Consider the following 21,751-nt stretch of genomic DNA (forward strand, 5'->3'; position numbering starts at 1 on the left):
GGTCTTCTTCAATTTGGGCCAATAGTGTTTAGAGTTTTTTGGAGTAGATAACAATCACCTGGACCACTGCCTAATCACCAACATTTCTTATCATTCACAAAGGAGAAGGGGTCCCATCCCAACTGGGGAGTCTCTACCTTTTCAATATACTGCGACTAGACTATGGTTGCAAAACATTGATACACTGCATTGCAGCTTAGGGGACATATTTATACCCCATTTGTGCCGAATTTGCGTAATTCTTTTTAATTCAAATTTGGCGCAAACCTCACTCCAAATCTTTTGCTTTGGCGCTAGACCTGTCTAGTGCCAAAGTTTTGGACTTAAAGTCATTTTTTGCCTGTGGAAAAGTACCTTGCGTCAATGAGATGCAAGGTAGGCGTTCCCGGGCAAAAAATGAATCAAAGGCCCTAACGCCTTATTTATACTCCTGTGCAAAAATGGTGCACGGGAGGGAGGCGGGCCTAAGTAACGGTGCTAAGCTTGCTTATCGCCATTATTTAACGCCTGGGTCAGGGCAGGAGTAGGGGACCTGTCGACCCTTTGCCATGGTAGAACACCATGGAATGAGTCCACAGGTGCCCTCCCCAGGGACACCCCCACCCACACCAGAGGGACAGTGGAGGATGAGGAACCCCATCCCAGGTAAGTATAGGTAGGTAGAGGTAAGTTTTTGTTTTTTAAGTGCCATGGGCCCCCGAAATGGGACCCCATACATGGCACTGGGTGCAATGGCCATGCCCAGAGGACCCTTGTCCCCCGTGCTGGCCATTGGGATGGTGGGCATGACATCTGTCCTTTATAAGACAGGAGTCATGTGGTATGGTAGGTTTAGCATCAAGAAATGACTCTAGGCTGGTTAGAGTCATCTTTTTTTACTCTAACCAGCCTAACGTCATTTTTTGGTGCAAAACCCCTTCTCCTATACCACCACCCCCACCTGGCTAACGTCATTATCCATGACATTAGCCCACCCTTTGTGCCAGATTGCGCCATTCCATAAATAAGATGCCGTGCTGGAATGGCTCTAGCTGGCAGTAAACTTTTTCACCCAAAACTGCGTTAGCGCAGTTTTGCGTGAACAAGTATAAATATGGGCCTACATTTGGAAGGAGTGTGCTAAAAACGCCCCTTCCAACTAGAGATTCATTATGGATTTTTAAATCCAACGAGATATACAGTAATCATGTACTGAATCACAAAATGGGATTAGTACATAACAAAAAGTCGTTTTGTGGTCGCAACCCATATCATTTTGAGAACCAGAAGGTTTCCAACAGAGCAATGTACATCATAGGGCCTGGGCTTTTACCAGAAGGGTACTTCTTATTTTTTCATTTTAGAACTTGTATGGACATGGTTCTGTTTACAAGCAGTTGAATAGATTTCCTGTCAAAATTAGCTTAATTTTCACATAGTTTTATTCCTTCTAAATTGCAGTTCCACTTTTGCCAGTTTGCACCTCGTTGTATATGACATCTTCAGTGTGTCCCTTTTTATCAATAACATGTTGCATTCTTTGACTAATTATTCATTTTTTAACTGCGCAAAGTTGTCGTGCCTAAAATGTTAGCACTGGTAGAAGGTGTCACACTTGACACAAGACCACTTGGAAACTAGATAAGGGGAGAGGGATAACAATATCTTTAGGAAAACTGGTAAGGCAGCACAGCAAAATTATAAGGAATAAAACACCCCCACAATACATGAACAGGATATTGCAAGTCACCTTGGAGTTTCGGTTTGTGAACAGATAAAGACAATAATCTTTTTTCAAGCCAGACATGCTGTCACAGAACAGGTCCCCAACTCCCCGTTTGAGCCATGCAGGCAAGAGATGGAGTGACATTCTCTAATTCTTATGTGTCTTTTCAGCTTCTGTGTGAGGAGGTCAATGTGGATAGATTTCTACCGGTACTCTATCCGAAGGTAAGAAACAGAGCTTCATTTTTAGCCGAAACACCAGCTACCAGATAACTTCCAGTGACAACTTATTTTGTCTCCTGTTTTTTGTCCAGGCATCCCAACTGGTGGTCACGTTTGACGAGCACGTCATCAGCAATAATTTCAAATTTGGGATTATCTACCAAAAACATGGACAGGTGAGGGACATCCAGACATCTCTAAGCGAAGGACGCTGCTTGAGGTCTGAAATGTTCACCTTAATCAGACTTATAATGTGTTGTGAGAATGCCCACATGATGCGACGACTCTTGAAGACAATTTTCTATGATGTGGTAGGAGCACCCATTTTAACCAAAACTCTTAAACTCATTGTTGGTGTAGGTTCTAAATCTTCTGAAAGGCTTCCTCCCATCTAGAGATCTTTAGAATGCAGCTTTTCCTTCTAATTAGAGTGCCTCTTTTTAAGCATCACCAGAAACCTATTTTTCCATCTTAGGCATCACCCATGAGGCAGTGAGGTGAATCATAGATGTGTACTGTCAACAGAGACCCTCAGCATGTCATTCTCTTTGCAGTGTGGATGGTAATTCCACCTTCTCTGTGAATATCATGTAGCCCATCAGGTGGATTCTGGTTTGGTACACCACGAAGCCTTGCTTTTGTTGATGTTTCACAGCATTTGTAGTGAATTGCAGGTGTTTACCCACTTTCATTACCTTGTGCCATGGGGTATCTTGAAGTTCATGGGGTGGGTCACAGATGGGTACACCACAAATAATTACACAATGATTAGCAGTCATTGTGGTAAATTTCAGGTGTATCATGTTTTATTTCTTTGTGTCTTGAAATATCTTGCAATTCATAGGATGGGTCCCCGTTTTAGTAAACCGTAAAAAGATTTACATGTTGTTGGTTATTTCTCCCAATTTTGAGGAGATTTACATGTGTGCATTGGGTTTCATTTCATTGTGTCTTTGGATATTTTTCAGTTTGTGGTTTGGATCAAGGCTTGGGACACCACAATGACATGCATATTGTTGTAGATGTCCCACAGTCATTGAGGTGAATTGCAGGAGGGTAGAGGGTATTCTCTTCCATTACCTTGTGTCTTGGGATACCTGGTAGTTCCTGGGTGTGCCTTGGCTTGGGCCACAGCAATGATGTCCATATTTTAGTTGATGCCTCAGTCATTTGTGTGGACTGCAGATGTGTTTTCTCTTTTAGTTTCTGGTGTCTTGGGACATCTTGTAGTTCATTAGGTGGACCCTGGTTTGTCACACTGCATTGATTTGCATACTAACATTAAGGTGAATTGCAGGTGTTTATTCTCCTTCATTTCCCTGCATCTTGGGGCATCTTTTAGCTCATGGGGGGCCTTGGTTTGACATAGTGATTTGTATACTGTTGTGGATGTCTCACTGTCATTAAGGTGAATTGCATGTGTTTTTTCCCATTCATTTGGTATTGCCTTGGGATATCTTGTAGGTCAGGAGTTGGAACCACATTTAGTACACCAGAATAATATTACATATTGTCGTTGATGTCCCACAGTAATTAAGGTGAATTGCAGATGTGTGTCTTCTTTCATTTGCTTGTGGAATATTATTTAGTTCACAGAGTACAACTCGTTTTAGTGCACTGCACTGATTTACAGCCAGTAAGGTAAATTATCCAGTATCGAGCCTCTTAAATGTTCTTATCGCTGGCTATGTCTTGCAGTCAGGAAACTGCAAGAGGGATGAGAAGCGTATTACAATTAATGCACAGTCATTTCTATGTCTCCTTGTTTTGTGCACTACTATTCAAGTGTGCTAACTTCTAAGAAGTTACTACAAAAATAATTCCTGTGTGTTGTCCTCACTTCTGGCCAATGATGACTGTAATGAAAGGACACATACTCAACAGATAGTCTACTGAAAAAGCCCAAGAAAAGCCAAGACTGAGTGCATGCTGGTCTTCAGACCTCACTGCACAATTCTGTCCGGCAAGAGGCTCCTTTAGCTGCAGAAACACCTGAAGTGGTGCGGCATTGACCCACCAGCATCTATCGTCCATTCCAGATATGACGTTAGTAAGCCACTTGATGCCCATTGGGATAAGAGGAGTGGAGGCTGGTGTTTCTACCTCCTTCTGGACCAACTATAAAAATATACCACGGTCACCTGCCATTCTGAGGGAGAGGGCTCCACATACACGTAGAGGCGGAGGCAGGTTTTTGTAGTCAGTGTTTGGGGATTGGCAAGAAGAAAGTTGCATACTAGTCCTGATAGTGAGAATGCTTGGAAGAGGATGATGAGAGAAAAAAGGCATTAAATGCACTTACAATTAGAAATAAACCCTATCCACTATCTGCTTTTCTGTTCCATCCATACTCCTGTTGAAGTATTGTGGTGGCCAGCTGTATGTATTGGGATATTTCCGCAGTGAGTAATTAGTGTTAGCCATGAGCACTTTCTACCCAGGATGAGAAGCTCTGGTGTCCTTTTCACACACAACTCTTGTGCTGCTAGTTATATAGCTACTTCTCAGTAGACACTACTGTGACGACTCTTTGGTACTCAATATGTAAGGACATCTTCAGACCAGACTTTGCTATCATAAGGCAGTCAGCCATTCCCACATTATCGTATATTTACTAAGGCTGGCACGGGTACACACTTGTGACTGAGTAATTTGTATTTTGTACTGTGTTTGCAAGATTTTACAATTTATGGTTTCTCTGCACTAGTGACCTTTGAGTATCAAATCAACAGTATCAAAGGGACAGAATACTGAGAACAGGATATTGGAAACAAAATATTGAATGGTAAGTCTGGATTTTGTATACCTAACTCCACGTATATGCGTCTATGTGGTACACATATCAACAAGGTGCTTAGATATGGAGTTAGGAATAGTGAATCTATACATCTCTGTATGGACTATTATTCGATATTTTGTCCCTCGACATTCTGTCCTTGATATTATTATGCCAGAATATTGTTGGAATCCATATTTGGTGCAATCCTCACCACTCCATTGTGTGCTGTATTTTCTATGTAAGAATGTAGTGGTTTGGCTAGAACTGCCGACTTTGAAATTGGGGAACCAGGTTTGTCACTTAGGGGCATTTTTATACTCTGTTTGCGCCAGATTTGCGTCATTTATTTTGACACAAATTCAGCGCAAACTTAACTCCATATTTATACTTTGGTGCTGGACCCGTCCAGCACCAAATTTATGGAGTCTGAGTCATTTTTTGGACATGAAAACCGACCTTGCGCTAATGATATGCAAGGTAGGCGTTCCCGTGCAAAAAATCACTTTAAGGCATGTGCTCCTTATTTATACTCCTGCGTCATTTTGACGCACAGGAGGGGGCGGGCATTAAAAAATGGCACCCAGCCTGATGTGCGCCATTTTTTAACGCCTGGGTCAGGGCAGGCGTTAAGGGACCTGTGGGCTAATTTCCATGGCTTCTGACCATGGAAGCAGTCCACAGGTGCCCTTCCCTGCCCCCAGGGACACCCCCTGCCTCCGTCGCCCACCCCTGGAGGACTCCCATGGATGGGGGACCCATCCCAGGTAAGTAGAGGTAACTATTTTTTGTAGTTTTTTAAAGTGGCATATGGGGCCTAACATGGGCCCCCCTACATGCCTCTGTGCCCAATGGCCATGCCCAGGGGACAGAAGTCCCCTGGGCATGGCCATTGGGCAGGGGGGCTTGACTCCTGTCTTTGCTAAGATAGGAGTCATTTCAATGGGGGTTGTGCGTCAAAAAATTGCGCAAGTCATGTTAGAGCCAAGATTTTTGACTCTAACCTGACTTGCACCATTCTTTGACGCACAACCCCCATTCTTCCCTACGCCTGCACGGCCCAGTTAGAGTCATTTTTTTTTTTACTCTAACCAGACCGCAGCGCCGGCTAACGTTATTCCATAAATAAGGTGCCCGGTTGGCTCGTTGGAATGGCGTTAGCCGGCGGTAAACTTTTTGGCGCAAACCTGCGCTGGCGCCGGTTTGCGTCAAAAAGTATAAATATGGGCCTTAATCTCCCAATGCCCAAATTTAAAAAAAATGAAGGAGTCCTTGTGGTCATGTAAAGGGCTCCAATACATTTGGGGCGAGTTTGCGCTCTGTAAAACTGCAAAAAAAAAAGATCTTTAGTAAGTATAATCCAGGGCTTCCAAAGGCATGTGCACCGTAGAGAGAGGTGGTAGAAATGGGTTGCCAACATTGATGACTAGTTTTCTCTTTGTACCCTGCAGTTTGCCACTCTGTTTAAGACACTGAGAACAACTGGCCAATGAATCCCTTATTGATTGCCAATCATTCTTTGTTAGCAAATGTCTTTTGTCAAAATTATCCAAGTGCCACATTTACCCTGAGTTTAAATGTCACATACTTCTCACTCTGTGAGGGGAATCAGATCCATCCCACCCTCAGAGACTTCCTTATCGCTGGCTACAACATGGTGGCAAGAGAACCTCAAAGAGGATTTTCTCTGTTTCTTTTACTACCAACACCCATTTCTCGTGTGTCGACAATATTGTCCATGGCTAGCACGTCATCGCACTGTCTTTTTTCTCCTTAGACAACAGAGGAAGAGGTCTTCAGTAACAATGAAGAGAGCTTGGGCTTCATTGAGTTCTTGGACTTCTTGGGGGAGAGGGTTCAGCTGCAGAACTTTCGAGGGTGAGTAACCATTGGGTTTTGAGAAGGCCATCTGATCTCACGTTGCACCTCAGCATGTTAGCTCCCGCTGCTTGGAAGGCATGACGTTGGCTTTCATACTCTTTGCAAAATCCCTGTCAGTGCAAAGAGCTGTATCCTGGTTGGTGCCACATGTAAAGCAATCCTCATGCCTACTGTGAACTCCTAACCATTGTCCCTGCCTGTGGACTTCCTGTGACGCCAAAGCCTATACTGATCCTCAGGCATCCTATGCTTCTGTAGGCATATATGGCCCCTTCACACCAGCACATCCAAGCAGGCATTCAGATTATGTACTAGCACAGGTCAGCCCTGCTTGCCTGTAGATGGAAATATGATTTTTATAGGACTGTGGGGGTGGCAAGAAATGTTAGCTTCTTTCCATTCCCCTTGTTCTGCCACTTTAGAGGGCCTTGTCAGAATATGGACCCAGATGTGCTTTTGAGATATGTTTCAAAATTAGAAGAAAAGTGCATTTGTGTATCTCCTTTGTGACAGCAGCTGTAAAGGTGCATGTATTTGTTTCTAAAATCAAAAAATTAGTTAGGAGAAATTTTATTTGTAAAATAAAGGAGAAAAGAAACATTTTATCAGAGATTAAACATCTGTACGGTATTTAAGTAACCTGGTTGAATGATATAAACATTCCCATAACTAAAGAACCTCTTATTTGGGTCATATAGGTGTTAATTGACATCCAAATTAGTTACTGGGTGAATTATAAATTCCCATAAAGGCCTAATAAGTTAGAAACGACCGAAGATGACCTATAAATGAGCTAATTAAAGGAGGTGTTATTGCTATTGCTCTCAGGGGGCAACAAAGATCACTAATTCCAAGCCTAGTGGGTGGTTACCACCTCCTGTTTTGATTGACAGATACCTTTTTCATGTCATTAATCTTCTCTGTGCGGGGATGGGCGAAGGAAGAGCTGATGTCATTATAGGATGTGAATGATGGAGCCACTTCGAAATTTAGAAGAAATATAAGAAGTGAACTTCAGAGCTACAAAAAAGACTCACTTAAATAGGTGCAGAATTGGAAAAACTGTAAACAGGAAGTTGAAGAGGCAACACTCTGGCCGCTCACACAAGGACAGCATACATTCCCAGCAAACAAGGAAACTCCAGCAAAACCCACAACTCATGCAGTCTCACCAGTCACCTTAGCTCTGAACCACCTCCAAGTCCTGCTTGATGCCAGAGTCATACTTTCCTCAGAGCAGGGCTTCACTCAGAGCAACCCAACTGGAAGGCTGGTACAAGAAGCCTGGGGCTGTACCAGTGCACGCCGCCCCCGCTCCAGCTGCCGACTCCTCGTTGGCTCTCCACTGCTCCCTGAGAGATCAAGAGAGAAGGAGTCCCTGACTTTGTGGACGAGAGCTAGAGTAGGGCTGCTCTCTCTTGACCCAGTGTCCTGTCATTGATTACACTTCCCTCTCTGGTCTTGGAGTCACCTTTGTGGTCTCCCCTCAGGGCAGTGAGGACTCTGTCTCCTGTGGTGTCCTAGATGAACCCTGTGGAGCCTCCAGAAGCCTGGTGATTGGAGCTTGTGGAGCCCAAGACAACAGAGACGTGAAGAGGGCGAGGCTAGAAGTTTAGAGCCTGCCTATTTCAAGCCATGTGTCCGAGACTCTGGACCCTACCCCTGAAACGTGACACTGAGTCTGGTCATAAGGCACTGGGGAACCTCTTGCACTAGGGATTTGATTGGTAGGATTCAAAAACCGCCGAAAACCAGGGGACCTATCTCCGTTTTTCTCTGTGAAACCCACCTGGCAAATGTGTAGTGGGGGCAAGATTTCAGCATGAAGATGACACTGCAGATGGAGGTGGAAGGGTGGTTTTTAGCCGAGGACCAGGAAAGTGCTGGAGTTTCAAGATGTTTCCCAGGAATGTACATGAGCTTGATTTACGTTCAATTTAGTACAGAATTTTATTTTGCATTTTAAGTGCAAAATGCATTAGAAAGCTTCAACATATAACATTACTTTTTTATTTATTTAGTATTTAAATACCAAAAGACTATTACTGTGCTACTTAATTTGCTACTGCAGTATACTAATACTAGTAACAATAATAATACATTAAATCATTATGCTTAAAAATGATAATACTCAGTGTTATTATCATTATTATTAGCAGCAGTGATAGTTGTATTACCAATTATTATTATTATTATTATTATTATTATTATTATTATTATTATTATTATTATTATTATTATTATTATTATTGTTATTGTTTTTATTATTATCATCAACCAATATCAAAATTATTATAAATATTAACAACAATAATAATATGCATAATACACGTAAGATATAATATTAATGGTAATACTACTACTACTGCTCCTAAGAATGATAATATTATGTTATTAATTACCATTATTATTATTATTATTATTATTAGGCATAATAGTAGTAGTAGAGGTAGTATTACTAATAGTGACACTACTACCACTAATAATAATATTAATAAAAATAAGAATTGATTTAATTGGGTTTTTACATTTTCATTTCCTGCAACGTTGAGTGAAGCATCTCAGTGGTTCTTATCTTCTCCTTCTATCCCTCCTTCCCGCTCATAGGTTCCGCGGGGGTCTGGATGTGACCCGGGGTCAGACGGGGTCCGAGTCTGTCTATACGACTTACCGAGGAAAGGAGATCATGTTTCATGTGTCCACCAAGCTGCCTTACACAGAAGGAGACGTCCAGCAGGTAAGGTCCAGGGTTATTCTATAAAGGTGTAAAGGGGGTTACCTGTTTGTGTATACTTCCACAGGAGAAATGAAAAGTAAAATACTTCCAATCTCTCCCTTCAGTCTTGTAAGGAAAATAGGATTAAAGCTCAGATCCTCTCTTTCTGTAGCAAATCTATAGACTAGGTCAACTCGCTTCCTCACAAGGGCAAAGTGGATGGAAGTTACACCTTGAAGGTGCAAGCGTGGAAGGGAGTGGAGAAAGGCGGGTGTGCTAGCAGGAAGCACACATTATCCACTTATCCGAATGTGGCAAAAGTTAGTATCCACTCTGATTTCACTTACCAACATATCTCACCTGTAGTGGATGGTATGTGGAATTTGATGAAGAAGAAGGATTAAGGAGAGGAAGGGGGAGAAAATCCTGAAAGGTGGGATGAAGTGGGCAGCATGTGTGCCTGCAAAAGATGATCATTCCCACATGATTGTACCCGTTCTATTACAGAAAGCAGAGGCCATGCTATGGAAGGGGTCTGTGATTTGAGCAAACACTATCATGCCCTTTTACTTCCTCACTCAACCAAATAAGGGCAACGCACAATGCCTGATCTTTAATGTCTGGATGCAGACCAATTGGATTTTCAAATGCTTGTTTATATTGTCATGCTTTATTACTTTAATCTTTCAAAATAGATAAAATGGCTAAAAGATATAAAATGCAAAAAACATTTAAAGATGGTTGCCCAGACTTCCACATGCATGCAGAGGTGGTCCTTCTTAGAATGGTTCTTCAACAACGTTTTATTAAAAAACATTGAAAATCACATTTGAAGATAACTGTCACTTGCAGAGCCTGACTTAGATACAGCACTCCCCATTGCCAGCAAAGGTCTGGTAGCATTGGCTGTAGAGATGCCAGGCCTCTGGAAAAATAGAAAGGAAGGTAAGTAAAGCACACAGACATTGTTCCACCAGTCCTGATATGGAAGGGGACTATTTCCTTGGCAGATGTGTCCACTGTACACAAAGACAAACCATCTCTCACACTGAGTGGAGCCAGCTGCCGTACTGGGCTGGCATATAACCTATATGCTGTGGTGGGCAGAAGAAAAGTGTAAATGACAATTTAACTGACAGATGGATGAAGACAGCTGATCAAAAGCCACCATACGCATCATTAGCTCCACTTCCTGCTGCAGTGCGGAAAGGTGGAATGTGTGTCATTAGTGTGCCATTTAGAAGGTCTGTAAGGGAATGCACTAAGGGCCACATTACCAGTGGATAAGTAAGGAAACTTCAGTTATCACATCCCAGAACTCAAAGTTTAATGGCAATCACCACATCACTGCTATTTTCTCTGGGTACATTTCTGCAGGCCAAACTTGACAACATTTATTGGGGTCAAATTCCCAGTAAATATGGGGACATGTGGATTTACACTAGGCACCAAAATCTGCATGTTATACCCAATTCTGTAAGTCTATCTCAGAAAAGGTGTTAATTATCACATACAATAAATTCCAAACACCTATGTGTCAATAATTATTGCATCTACCAGTGGGTCACTTGTCAGTAAGGCAGGGATGCCCTTAAGGCTGTAGTGGAATGCCAGTGTGAGTCAAGGGATGGATATGACTAAAGGCATAGGGCAGGCCTTGTGAGGGATAAATATTGTCCAGAATGGCTATCCTGAAACACCTAGAGAGGCAGCTGATCGGATCACTGACAGAATGTCGAAACACATAAATATTGTGTGGACATAATATTGTATCATAAAAATTAAGTACCAAAATATCAAGAAGGTAAGTGCAAATACGTAAGAACACATTTACTATTCTTAACTCCACATCTAAATACCTTTAGATATCATCACGGTACATATACGTGGAGTTATATATAGTACAGTATATAAAGTAAAACATAGTAACGTAGTAAACATAGCGGTGGCCTACAGAAACTTACCTTCATGATATTTGGGTCCTTGACACAATATTCTGGCCCTTGCTGTTTCTGATATTCTGTGTAAATACTGGATGGAGGATTGCAGATACCTTCTTTCATCCAGAAACTGAAAAGAAAATGTCAGTAGTAGGATGTGTTAGACGGTGAGCTCGGTTGCAATAACTGGTTCCTTACATTTATTTTAAGGAAAGTGATTAAAGACAAAATTATATTTAGGACAAATTCAGTGCTTAATGTGAGTTGGTGCCTTAGTGGCACCCATTCTTTGGAGTAGCAGCTATTTTTCCTCACCAAACATCGATGCGGACCAAAAAAGGGAATAGACAAAAGGGGAAAAGAAGACAGAGAGAGACTAAAAATCTGTGACAAAAGGACAAAGAAGGGATGAAAAAAACAACAGGAGTGGCATAAATAAATACTCAGATTTGTAGAGATCAGCTCATCATCCATGTGGGTATCCAGGCGACGTCCACAGGCACAGGGAGATCAAGTGATTGGACCAACACTGGGATTCGAACTGGGATCCCCCTACTCTAGGGTTGGCAGCTCTGCCCGCTACTCCACATCCTCTCCCAGTAGTCAGGGACCGTCTCGTGGAGGATTAAAGAGGCATGAGGTGGAATGAAGACCACGAGGTGGAATGAAGACCACGAAGACTACCACAACTTCAACAGGGCTGGCTGGCCGGTTTTGAACAAAACTTTGGGCCCTGGCAAATTAAACACTGGAAAAAATAAATTTGGTAAAATGTTTCCATAATGCAAAGACTCCACATTGTGTAGGTACAGTGATGGAATGAGACAAAGGTGCAAAGAAACACACATGGTTAAGGAGAGGAGCATCATGAACACTGCTGTAAAAGAGGTTGTACGTAATAAAGTCACTATCAAAATATCAACTACGTTAAGGTTGAATTGAAATTGTCAGGTTAATAATTTGTGTTCTTCATTATTACCTATGGCAATTAAAAAAAAGTTGAACTTTAATTGTAGTTTCTATTACATGCATTATTTAATTTATCAATCTGTACCCTAATAACCCCTTAGCACCTCTTTCACTACCTATCTCTGAGATGTTAAAACTGCAAAACACTCCTTATTGCTAGCTTTCCCTAAACACTAAAAAAGCCTTTGTGACTCCTTAAGGCTAAATATTCCTGAAACCTTAAAGCCCATAACTGCATTTTAATACCCCATAATTTTAAAATTTCCAAAATAATAAAGAACTGTTACTACCTTCTTACACTACCCATCCCTGCGTCCCACTATCACTTAATGCTACCTTTTCCTCAACCCTAAAAACCCCTTGCTATGCTTTAATGATAGTCGTCCCTAAGTCTAAGCCCCCTTTAATTCCCCTTTTTGCTACTCTGTCGCGAACCGTTAAAAAAACACTTTACCACATTATTCCCTTACCTTAAAGGTAATAATACTTTACTACACTTTTATGCCAGCCATCCCTGAACCCTAGAAACCATGAACAACCACTCAATACTATTTTTCTTCACTTAACTGTAAAACACCTTTAATATCCCTTAACGTTACCCTTCCTGAAAGCTAAAATCTCCTAACTACATCTTAATGCTACCAACCCTTGAGTCCCACAACCCCTTGCTACTACTTATTACCTCTTAACAGTATCCTTCCCTGCATGCACCCATTACTAGTCCCCATATCAGAGTACTGCTCCTCTCTACATTAATAGAAAGATGCTTTTTTACTGCACTTGGATAACAGAATATCGAAAACAGCAATTTTAACTTACCAGAATACAGTGCCAAAATTTTGACTATAAAAATATTCAAGTTTACTTAATTTGTACGTAAACTGCCAAAATGCTGTGTCCCAAATTTCATGAAACAGAATATAAAAAGGTAAGTATATCAAAAATAGCATTATAAGTAATGTATTTAAATTGATAAACTACAAAAGAATTATGTAATTGAAACTAAATAGTGTTAGTGCCTCACTACGAGGTTGGTTGGCGACCGTTGTGCCACCACCCTCGTGGAGAGGAGACCGCCGTGGAGCTGACGGTTCCTCCCCAAGCCGATTACAAGGTTTCCACTGGACTGACTGGCAGGAACCTCAAAAATCTGAGTTTTGCACCTGTCAGCCTATTGGAAACTGTGCAGTGGCACTTGAGGCCAATGCCGTTGCACAGAGGGTGCCCCTAGCACCCTCGGAATACACACTGTCTGCCGCCCTAGTAGACAGTGTTCATTGCGAGGGTGCTGGGCAGGGGGGCCCCTGCACTGCTCACAACATTGGCGTGGGAGATGCAGGGGCACCTCAAAAGCCCCCAGCACTGCCTTTCCATGAGCCATTTTAATGGAGGGTCCCTGCCATGAAAAGGCTGGCCGAAACTGGATTTAAGATTAGCATGGCGGTGTTGACATCAGTTCTGCCGTGGCTAACCACAACTCCAACCACCACCACCCCTTCAGGAACCTAATACATATGACATTAAGTGAAAACAATATTTAATACAACTATATTGAAATAAACAATTATATTTTTTAAAACAATAATATATGTGTACTTCTTCATTTGATATTTTTGTAGATGCAATGTTTCTGACACAATATTCATGCAAGTTGATATATCTGACTCAATATACTTGTCATCAACTCATTACCCTGTTCCTAGTACACTTTTCCCTTAAGGTATGACATTTTTTGTAGCTATAACTATTTGTTTCTGTATTTCCAGTAGACAAAACCAAAGGAGATAACTGAATGGTTAATAATTTTGAGGTGATAGGGACCAATCACATTGATCCCACATGACACCATTGACCTGCCTCTCTTTGTCCCTTCTCTCTTCCAGCTTCAGAGAAAGCGTCATATTGGAAACGACATTGTCACCATTGTTTTCCAGGATGAGAACACCCCCTTTGTGCCAGACATGATTGCATCCAACTTCATCCACTGCTACATTGTAGTGCAGGCAGTGCATGGATTTCAAGGGGGTACTGCCTACAAGGTGAGAGAGAAATGACGGGCTCAGAACAAGTCTGGTCTGTTGGTCGAAGGTTTACCAATCGTTGCCTTGCCATGGTCTCCTACAGGATGGCAACGACTACAGGAACAGCTGTAGAGCATAAAATATCCTATAGAATCTATTTGATCTCATGAGATCTTCCTAACTCTACCACTGAGAATTCTTTATCTAGTCATAACTGCATCATGACAATACATGTACCGCAATAGATACCCAATGATAACAGAGTGGACATCTAAGCAAACCATTCTATAACTATCCAAAGAAATTGGCTGCAAAACATATGTTTTTCTGGAGTTGTATTAAGAGGTACTTACTACTTCTTGCAATACCTTATGGTTGACCTAACAAGTTTGACTCTTCCCAGGGTTTCTTTACATTTTTAAAGAATGGTTGAATGTGAAAATCAACCATTAGAACACATATATATATATATGTTCGATGGCATGTGTAGCTGCAGATACACATGCTTTGCACATCCCGCCGTCTAGTGTTGGGCTCGGAGTGTTACAAGTTGTTTTTCTTCGAAGAAGTCTTTTCGAGTCACAAGATCGAGGGACTCCTCCCCTTTCGGCTCCATTGCGCATGGGCGTCGACTCCATCTTAGATTGTTTTCTTTCCGCCATCGGGTTCGGACGTGTTCCTTTTCACTCCGCCTTTCGGTTCGGAAAGATAGTTAGAATCTCGGAAATTTCGACGGTATTGTTTGCGTTCGGTATCGGGTTAGTTACAACAGATCGACACTGAATTTTGAAGAGCTCCGGTGGCCCTTCGGGGTTTTCAATCCCCCGTCGGGGCCTGGTCGGCCCAACCACGTGTCTCTTCAAGGCTAATAGAACGGACCCCATTCCGCTTCTGCCCCAAATGTCACAACAAGTATCCTTATACAGATCAGCATCTGGTCTGTAACTTGTGTTTGTCTCCAGAACACAAAGAAGATACTTGTGAAGCCTGTCGAGCGTTTCGGTCGAGGAAGACACTAAGAGACCGAAGAGCGAGAAGACTACAGATGGCGTCGGCGCCAACAGGACAAAAACACTTGGAGGAGGAAGAAGAAACCTTCTCCATCGAGGATTCGGACGAGGTCGATCCCGAACAGACGCCGAAAACCGTGAGTAAGACGTCGACACACAAAACTCACGGAAAGACCACTAAAGCCCAGGGGACGCCACCGCCAGCAGGCCATGGCTTAACCCGGAAAATAGGTGACCGAACATCGGCACCGAAAAAGGGCACGCATGTGTCGAAGGCATCCGACTCCAGTCGAGATACCGGCACAGAGCAGACTCGACCCGAGACAGTGGGTCAGAGCAAGTTCGGCACCGAGAGGGCAGCACCGAAACGAGTCGGCACCGAGAGACCGGAACGCCGAAAATTTAAAAAGTGTCGTCGGAGCCGAAAAAGACTGCCGAAAAAGTTTCCATACCGAAACATCCGGCCTCGGAACCAAAAACAAGTTTCTACACAGAGGAACAGGGACTGTCCTCACAAATGCAAAGACATAGGTTCGGTCAAGAACTAGAGTCAATGGAGCCAGATTACACTCAGAGAAGGCTCCACATCCAAAAAGACACAGGGAAGATAAGCACTCTTCCCCCAATTCGGATGAAAAGAAGACTTGCCTTCCAAGAAAAAGACAAGCAGCCACAGGCAAAGGTGGCAAGACAAGTAACCCCGCCACCATCTCCACCACGCTCAACACAGACATCACCGGTAGCCACTCCACCACTGATGCAGTCCCCAACTCATACTGGAATGAGTCAGGATGATCCCGACGCATGGGATCTTTATGATGCGCCAGTATCAGATAACAGCCCAGACTGTTATCCAGCGAGACCGTTACCACCTGAGGACAGTACAGCCTACACACAGGTGGTGTCAAGAGCAGCGGCGTTTCATAATGTCACCCTGCATGCAGAGCCTATTGAGGATGATTTTTTATTTAACACACTATCCTCCACACATAGCCAATACCAAAGTCTCCCTATACTACCTGGAATGCTAAAACACTCCAAACAGGTGTTTCAGGAGCCTGTGAAGGGCAGGGCCATAACTCCAAGGGTGGAGAAGAAATACAAGCCGCCACCAACAGACCCGGTATACATCACGCAGCAATTAACACCAGACTCTGTGGTAGTAGGGGCAGCTCGCAAAAGAGCGAACTCACACACCTCAGGAGACGCACCACCTCCAGACAAGGAGAGTCGCAAGTTCGACGCTGCGGGGAAAAGGGTTGCAGCACAAGCGGCCAACCAATGCCGCATTGCCAACTCACAGGCATTGCTGGCGAGATATAATAGGGCTCATTGGGACGAAATGCAACATTTCATTGAACATTTGCCCAAAGAGTTCCAGAAAAGGGCACGACAAGTGGTGGAGGAAGGACAAAGTATCTCGAACAATCAGATACGGTCGGCAATGGATGCTGCAGATACAGCTGCTAGAACAGTAAATACAGCAGTGACCATAAGGAGACACGCATGGCTACGTACGTCAGGATTCAAGCCGGAAATACAACAAGCCGTGCTGAACATGCCATTTAATGGACAGCAGTTGTTTGGGCCGGAGGTGGACACTGCTATCGAAAAACTTAAAAAGGACACTGATACGGCCAAAGCCATGGGCACACTCTACTCCCCACAGATCAGAGGCACATTTCGTAAAACACAGTTTCGAGGGGGGTTTTGGGGACAAAGCACGGAACCCACAACCTCACAAACAAGGCCCACTTATCAGAGCCAATATCAGCGGGGACATTTTCGGGGACAATATAGAGGGGGCCAATTAAAAAAAGTAGAGGAAAGTTCCAAAGTCCCAAAACTCCACAAAACAAGCAGTGACTTCAATGTCACAAATCCCCAACACATAACACCTGTGGGGGGGAGACTAATCAAGTTCTACAAACAATGGGAGGAAATAACAACAGACACTTTGGTCCTAGCAATAATCCAGCATGGTTATTGCATAGAATTTCTCAAATTCCCTCCAAATGTCCCACTGAAAACACACAATATGTCAAAACAACACATGGATCTTCTACAACTGGAGGTCCAAGCGTTGTTGCAAAAAGATGCAATAGAACTGGTACCAATTCATCAGAGAGGAACAGGAGTTTACTCGCTGTACTTTCTCATACCCAAAAAGGACAAAACTCTAAGACCTATATTAGATCTCAGAACATTAAATATCTACATCAAATCAGATCACTTTCACATGGTGACATTACAGGACGTAATCCCATTGCTCAAACAACAAGACTACATGACAACACTAGACCTAAAGGATGCATACTTCCATATACCGATACATCCTTCACACAGAAAGTACTTAAGGTTTGTATTCCAAGGGGTACATTACCAATTCAAAGTGTTGCCATTCGGGATAACAACTGCGCCAATAGTTTTTACAAATTGCCTGGCAGTAGTAGCTGCTCATATCAGAAGGTAGCAAATACATGTGTTCCCGTACCTAGACGATTGGTTAATCAAAACCAACATGAAAGAACGGTGTTCACAACACACAAACTATGTCATAGAAACCCTCCACAAACTAGGTTTCTGACTCAACTACACAAAGCCACACCTTCAGCCGTGTCAAACACAGCAATACTTAGGGGCGACAATCAACACAACAAAAGGGATTGCCACTCCAAGTCCACAAAGGGTACAGGCATTTCACAATGTAATACACACCATGTATCCAAAACAAAAGATACAAGTCAAGATGGTGATGAAACTACTAGGCATGATGCCCTCATGCATAGCCATTGTCCCAAACGCAAGATTGCACATGCGGCTCTTACAACAATGCCTAGCATCACAATGGTCACAGGCACAGGGTCAACTTCTAGATCTAGTGTTGATAGACCGCCAAACATACACCTCACTTCAATGGTGGAACAATATAAATTTAAACCAAGGGCGGCCTTTCCAAGACCCAGTGCCTCAATACGTAATAACAACAGATGCCTCCATGATAGGGTGGGGAGCACACCTCAACCAACACAGCATCCAAGGACAATGGGACACTCAGCAGAGACAGTTTCACATAAATCACTTAGAACTACTGGCAGTATTTCTCGTGTTGAAAGCATTTCAACCCATAATAAGCCACAAACACATTCTTGTCAAAACAGACAACATGACAACGATGTATTATCTGAACAAACAGGGAGGAACCCACTTGACACAGTTGTGTCTCCTGGCACAGAGAATATGGCATTGGGCGATTCACAACCACATTCGCCTAATAGCACAGTTTATTCCAGGGATTCAGAATCGGTTAGCAGACAATCTCTCTCGGGATCACCAACAGATCCACAAATGGGAAATTCACCCCCAAATACTCAACACTTACTTCCAAAGATGGGGAACACCACAAATAGACCTATTTGCAACAAAAGAAAACGCAAAATGCCTAAGCTTCGCATCCAGGTACCCACAAGATCAGTCTCAGGGCAATGCGCTATGGATGAGTTGGTCATGGATATTTGCATACGCTTTTCCCCCTCTCCCACTCCTTCCGTATCTAGTAAACAAATTGAGTCAAGACAAACTCAAACTCATACTAATAGCACCAACCTGGGCAAGACAACCTTGGTACACAACACTGCTAGACCTCTCTGTAGTGCCTCATATCAAACTTCCAAACAGACCAGATCTGTTAACTCAACACAACCAACAGATCAGACATCCAAATCCAGCATCACTGAATCTAGCAATTTGGCTCCTGAAGTCTTAGAATTCAGACATCTAGACCTTACACAGGAATGTATGGAAGTCATAAAACAAGCAAGAAAACCAACCACACAACATTGCTATGCAAATAAGTGGAAAAGATTTGTTTATTATTGCCATAATAATCAAATTCAGCCATTACACGCATCTGCTAAAGACATCGTAAGCTACTTACTACATTTGCAAAAGTCAAAGCTAGCTTTTTCATCCATTAAAATACATCTTACCGCAATTTCAGCTTCTCTGCAAATTACGCACTCAACTTCATTAGTTAGGATCCCAGTCATAAAAGCATTTATGGAGGGCTTAAAAAGAATTATCCCACCAAGAACACCACCAGTTTCTTCGTGGAACCTCAACATTGTCCTGACACAACTTATGGGTCCACCTTTTGAACCCATGCACTCATGTGAGATGCAATACTTAACATGGAAAGTAGCATTTCTAATTGCCATCACATCTCTAAGAAGAGTAAGTGAGATACAAGCATTTACCATACAAGAACCCTTTATTCAGATACACAAGCATAGTTTTAAGAATAAATCCTAGGTTCTTACCAAGAGTCATATCACCGTTCCACTTGAATCAAACAGTAGAACTACCAGTGTTCTTTCCAGAGCCAGATTCTGTAGCTGAAAGAGCACTACATACATTAGACATCAAAAGAGCGTTAATGCACTACATTGACAGAACAAAACAAATTCAGAAAACAAAACAATTGTTCGTTCCTTTCCAAAAACCTCATACAGGAAACCCAATATCCAAACAAGGCATTGCTAGATGGATAGTTAAATGCATTCAAACCTGTTATCTCAAAGCAAAAAGAGAACTGCCTATAACACCAAGGGCACACTCAACTAGAAAGAAGGGTGCTACCATGGCCTTTCTAGGAAACATTCCAATGACTGAAATATGTAAGGCAGCCACATGGTCTACGCCTCATACATTTACCAAGCACTACTGCGTGGATGTGTTAACAGCACAACAGGCCACAGTGGGACTAGCATTACTACGAACTTTGTTTCAAACAACTTCAACTCCTACAGGCTGAACCACCGCTTCTGGGGAGATAACTGCTTACTAGTCTATGCAAAGCATGTGTATCTGCAGCTACACATGCCATCGAATGGAAAATGTCACTTACCCAGTAAACATCTGTTCGTGGCATGGGACGCTGCAGATTCACATGCGCCCGCCCGCCTCCCCGGGAGCCTGTAGCCGTTTGAAGTTGATCTGGAACATTTGTAAATTTGTAAATATATTGCTTTAAACCACATTATGTACATACATATTTACTCCATTGCATGGGCACTATTACTATAATACACAACTCCTACCTCCCCCTCTGCGGGGAAAACAATCTAGGATGGAGTCGACGCCCATGCGCAATGGAGCCGAAAGGGGAGGAGTCCCTCGATCTCGTGACTCGAAAAGACTTCTTCGAAGAAAAACACCTTGTAACACTCCGAGCCCAACACTAGATGGCGGGATGTGCAAAGCATGTGAATCTGCAGCGTCCCATGCCACGAACAGATGTACACAGGGTAAGTGACATTTTCCATATATATATATATATATATATATATATATATATATATATATATATAGAGAGAGAGAGAGAGAGGGAGAGAGAGAGAGAGAGAGATCTGGATTCTCCACTTTACATCAGTAATGTTAAAACACAATACATGATTGTCGATTACATTGTGATGTCACTTCTGTAACACATGATGGTGCAACCAAAACTATGCATCACCACTGATGCCTTTTTAGCAGCCTAGCGCCAACACAGGTACCTTTGCATCATGGTGCAAGGGAGCCTGCATTGCATGCAGGATTATTTTTGTGCAGGAAGGACACATAGAAAGAGAAAAGAACAAGGAGAAATTAAGATATTTCCTCATTGGACCTCCTCTGGGGAGAAGTAACATTTTGGTGCATCCCCAGGTTCACACGGTCTTGTAAATCTAGGGATGTGTCAAATTCCAAGGCTGTAGTATGGAAACGCCCACCACATTGCCCATAGACACCACCCTAACGCAGAGTAAGGCAACACAGAGATTTGCTCTGCCTTGCCTTACTCCATATCTATATGGCTATTCAAAGCCACATAAAGTGGTATGAAGTCGGTGTTGCAATGCATGGTTTGCCTTGGAAGTTTTGAAATGCATAGACACATGTAAATTTGTGGACATTCCCAATGTTCTCTATGACTTTTTCTCCCACCTTGAAAATGGTCAGAAACTTACTCTAGCGTGGTGGAGTAACTACCCTTCCAGGATGGAAGATGGACTGCATCACCCCAGCCTTGGTGGGGGTGTAAAAGTAGGGCTTTTTCCATGGGGAATAATGAATACTGTATTGCCCGTGAGTCTCAGCTAGGCGTGGATGAAGTGAACGGAGTCTGGCTTCAGGGAATTCTGTGGAGTTGAAAAAAACCCGGTGGAATTCCACAAAGCTGGATTCCATGCCGCGCGGAGTCGTCCTGAATGCACCCATTTTGTAATCTCTAATTCGGGTTGGGCCTGATCAGCCAAGTCCAACCCTGCTTAGCGCTTCCGAGATGGGCGCATTCGGGAGGGCCATAGGCACTGAAAGCTGCCTTTTCAGGCCTCTTATGCACTGGCCTGTCCCGTGTGCAGTGCACACTGGGCAGGCCAGTGCGAACGGCAGCGTCCTTTTGCTGCTTACGGCCCTGGCCTGAATTCAGGCCAGGGCCATAGGCAGCAAAAGCTGGCAGGCCTGTTGTG

At 43.0% G+C, this 21,751-nt stretch overlaps 1 protein-coding gene across 6 annotated transcripts in view; it reads left to right on the forward strand.

The window, feature by feature from the left end:
* The window catches only part of LOC138303601 (rap1 GTPase-activating protein 1-like), a 256,978-nt gene that overhangs the window by 154,020 nt on the left and 81,207 nt on the right, over positions 1-21,751 (forward strand). For all 6 annotated transcript variants that reach the window (XM_069242891.1, XM_069242892.1, XM_069242887.1 and 3 more), the window contains 5 exons: positions 1,876-1,929; positions 2,019-2,102; positions 6,480-6,580; positions 9,191-9,320; positions 14,092-14,247. In XM_069242891.1, coding sequence (XP_069098992.1) covers positions 1,876-1,929; positions 2,019-2,102; positions 6,480-6,580; positions 9,191-9,320; positions 14,092-14,247 — 525 coding nt within the window. The remainder of the gene's footprint in view (positions 1-1,875; positions 1,930-2,018; positions 2,103-6,479; positions 6,581-9,190; positions 9,321-14,091; positions 14,248-21,751) is intronic.

Source organism: Pleurodeles waltl, chromosome 7 (assembly GCF_031143425.1).
Source record: "Pleurodeles waltl isolate 20211129_DDA chromosome 7, aPleWal1.hap1.20221129, whole genome shotgun sequence".
Classification (NCBI taxonomy): Eukaryota; Metazoa; Chordata; class Amphibia; order Caudata; family Salamandridae; genus Pleurodeles; species Pleurodeles waltl.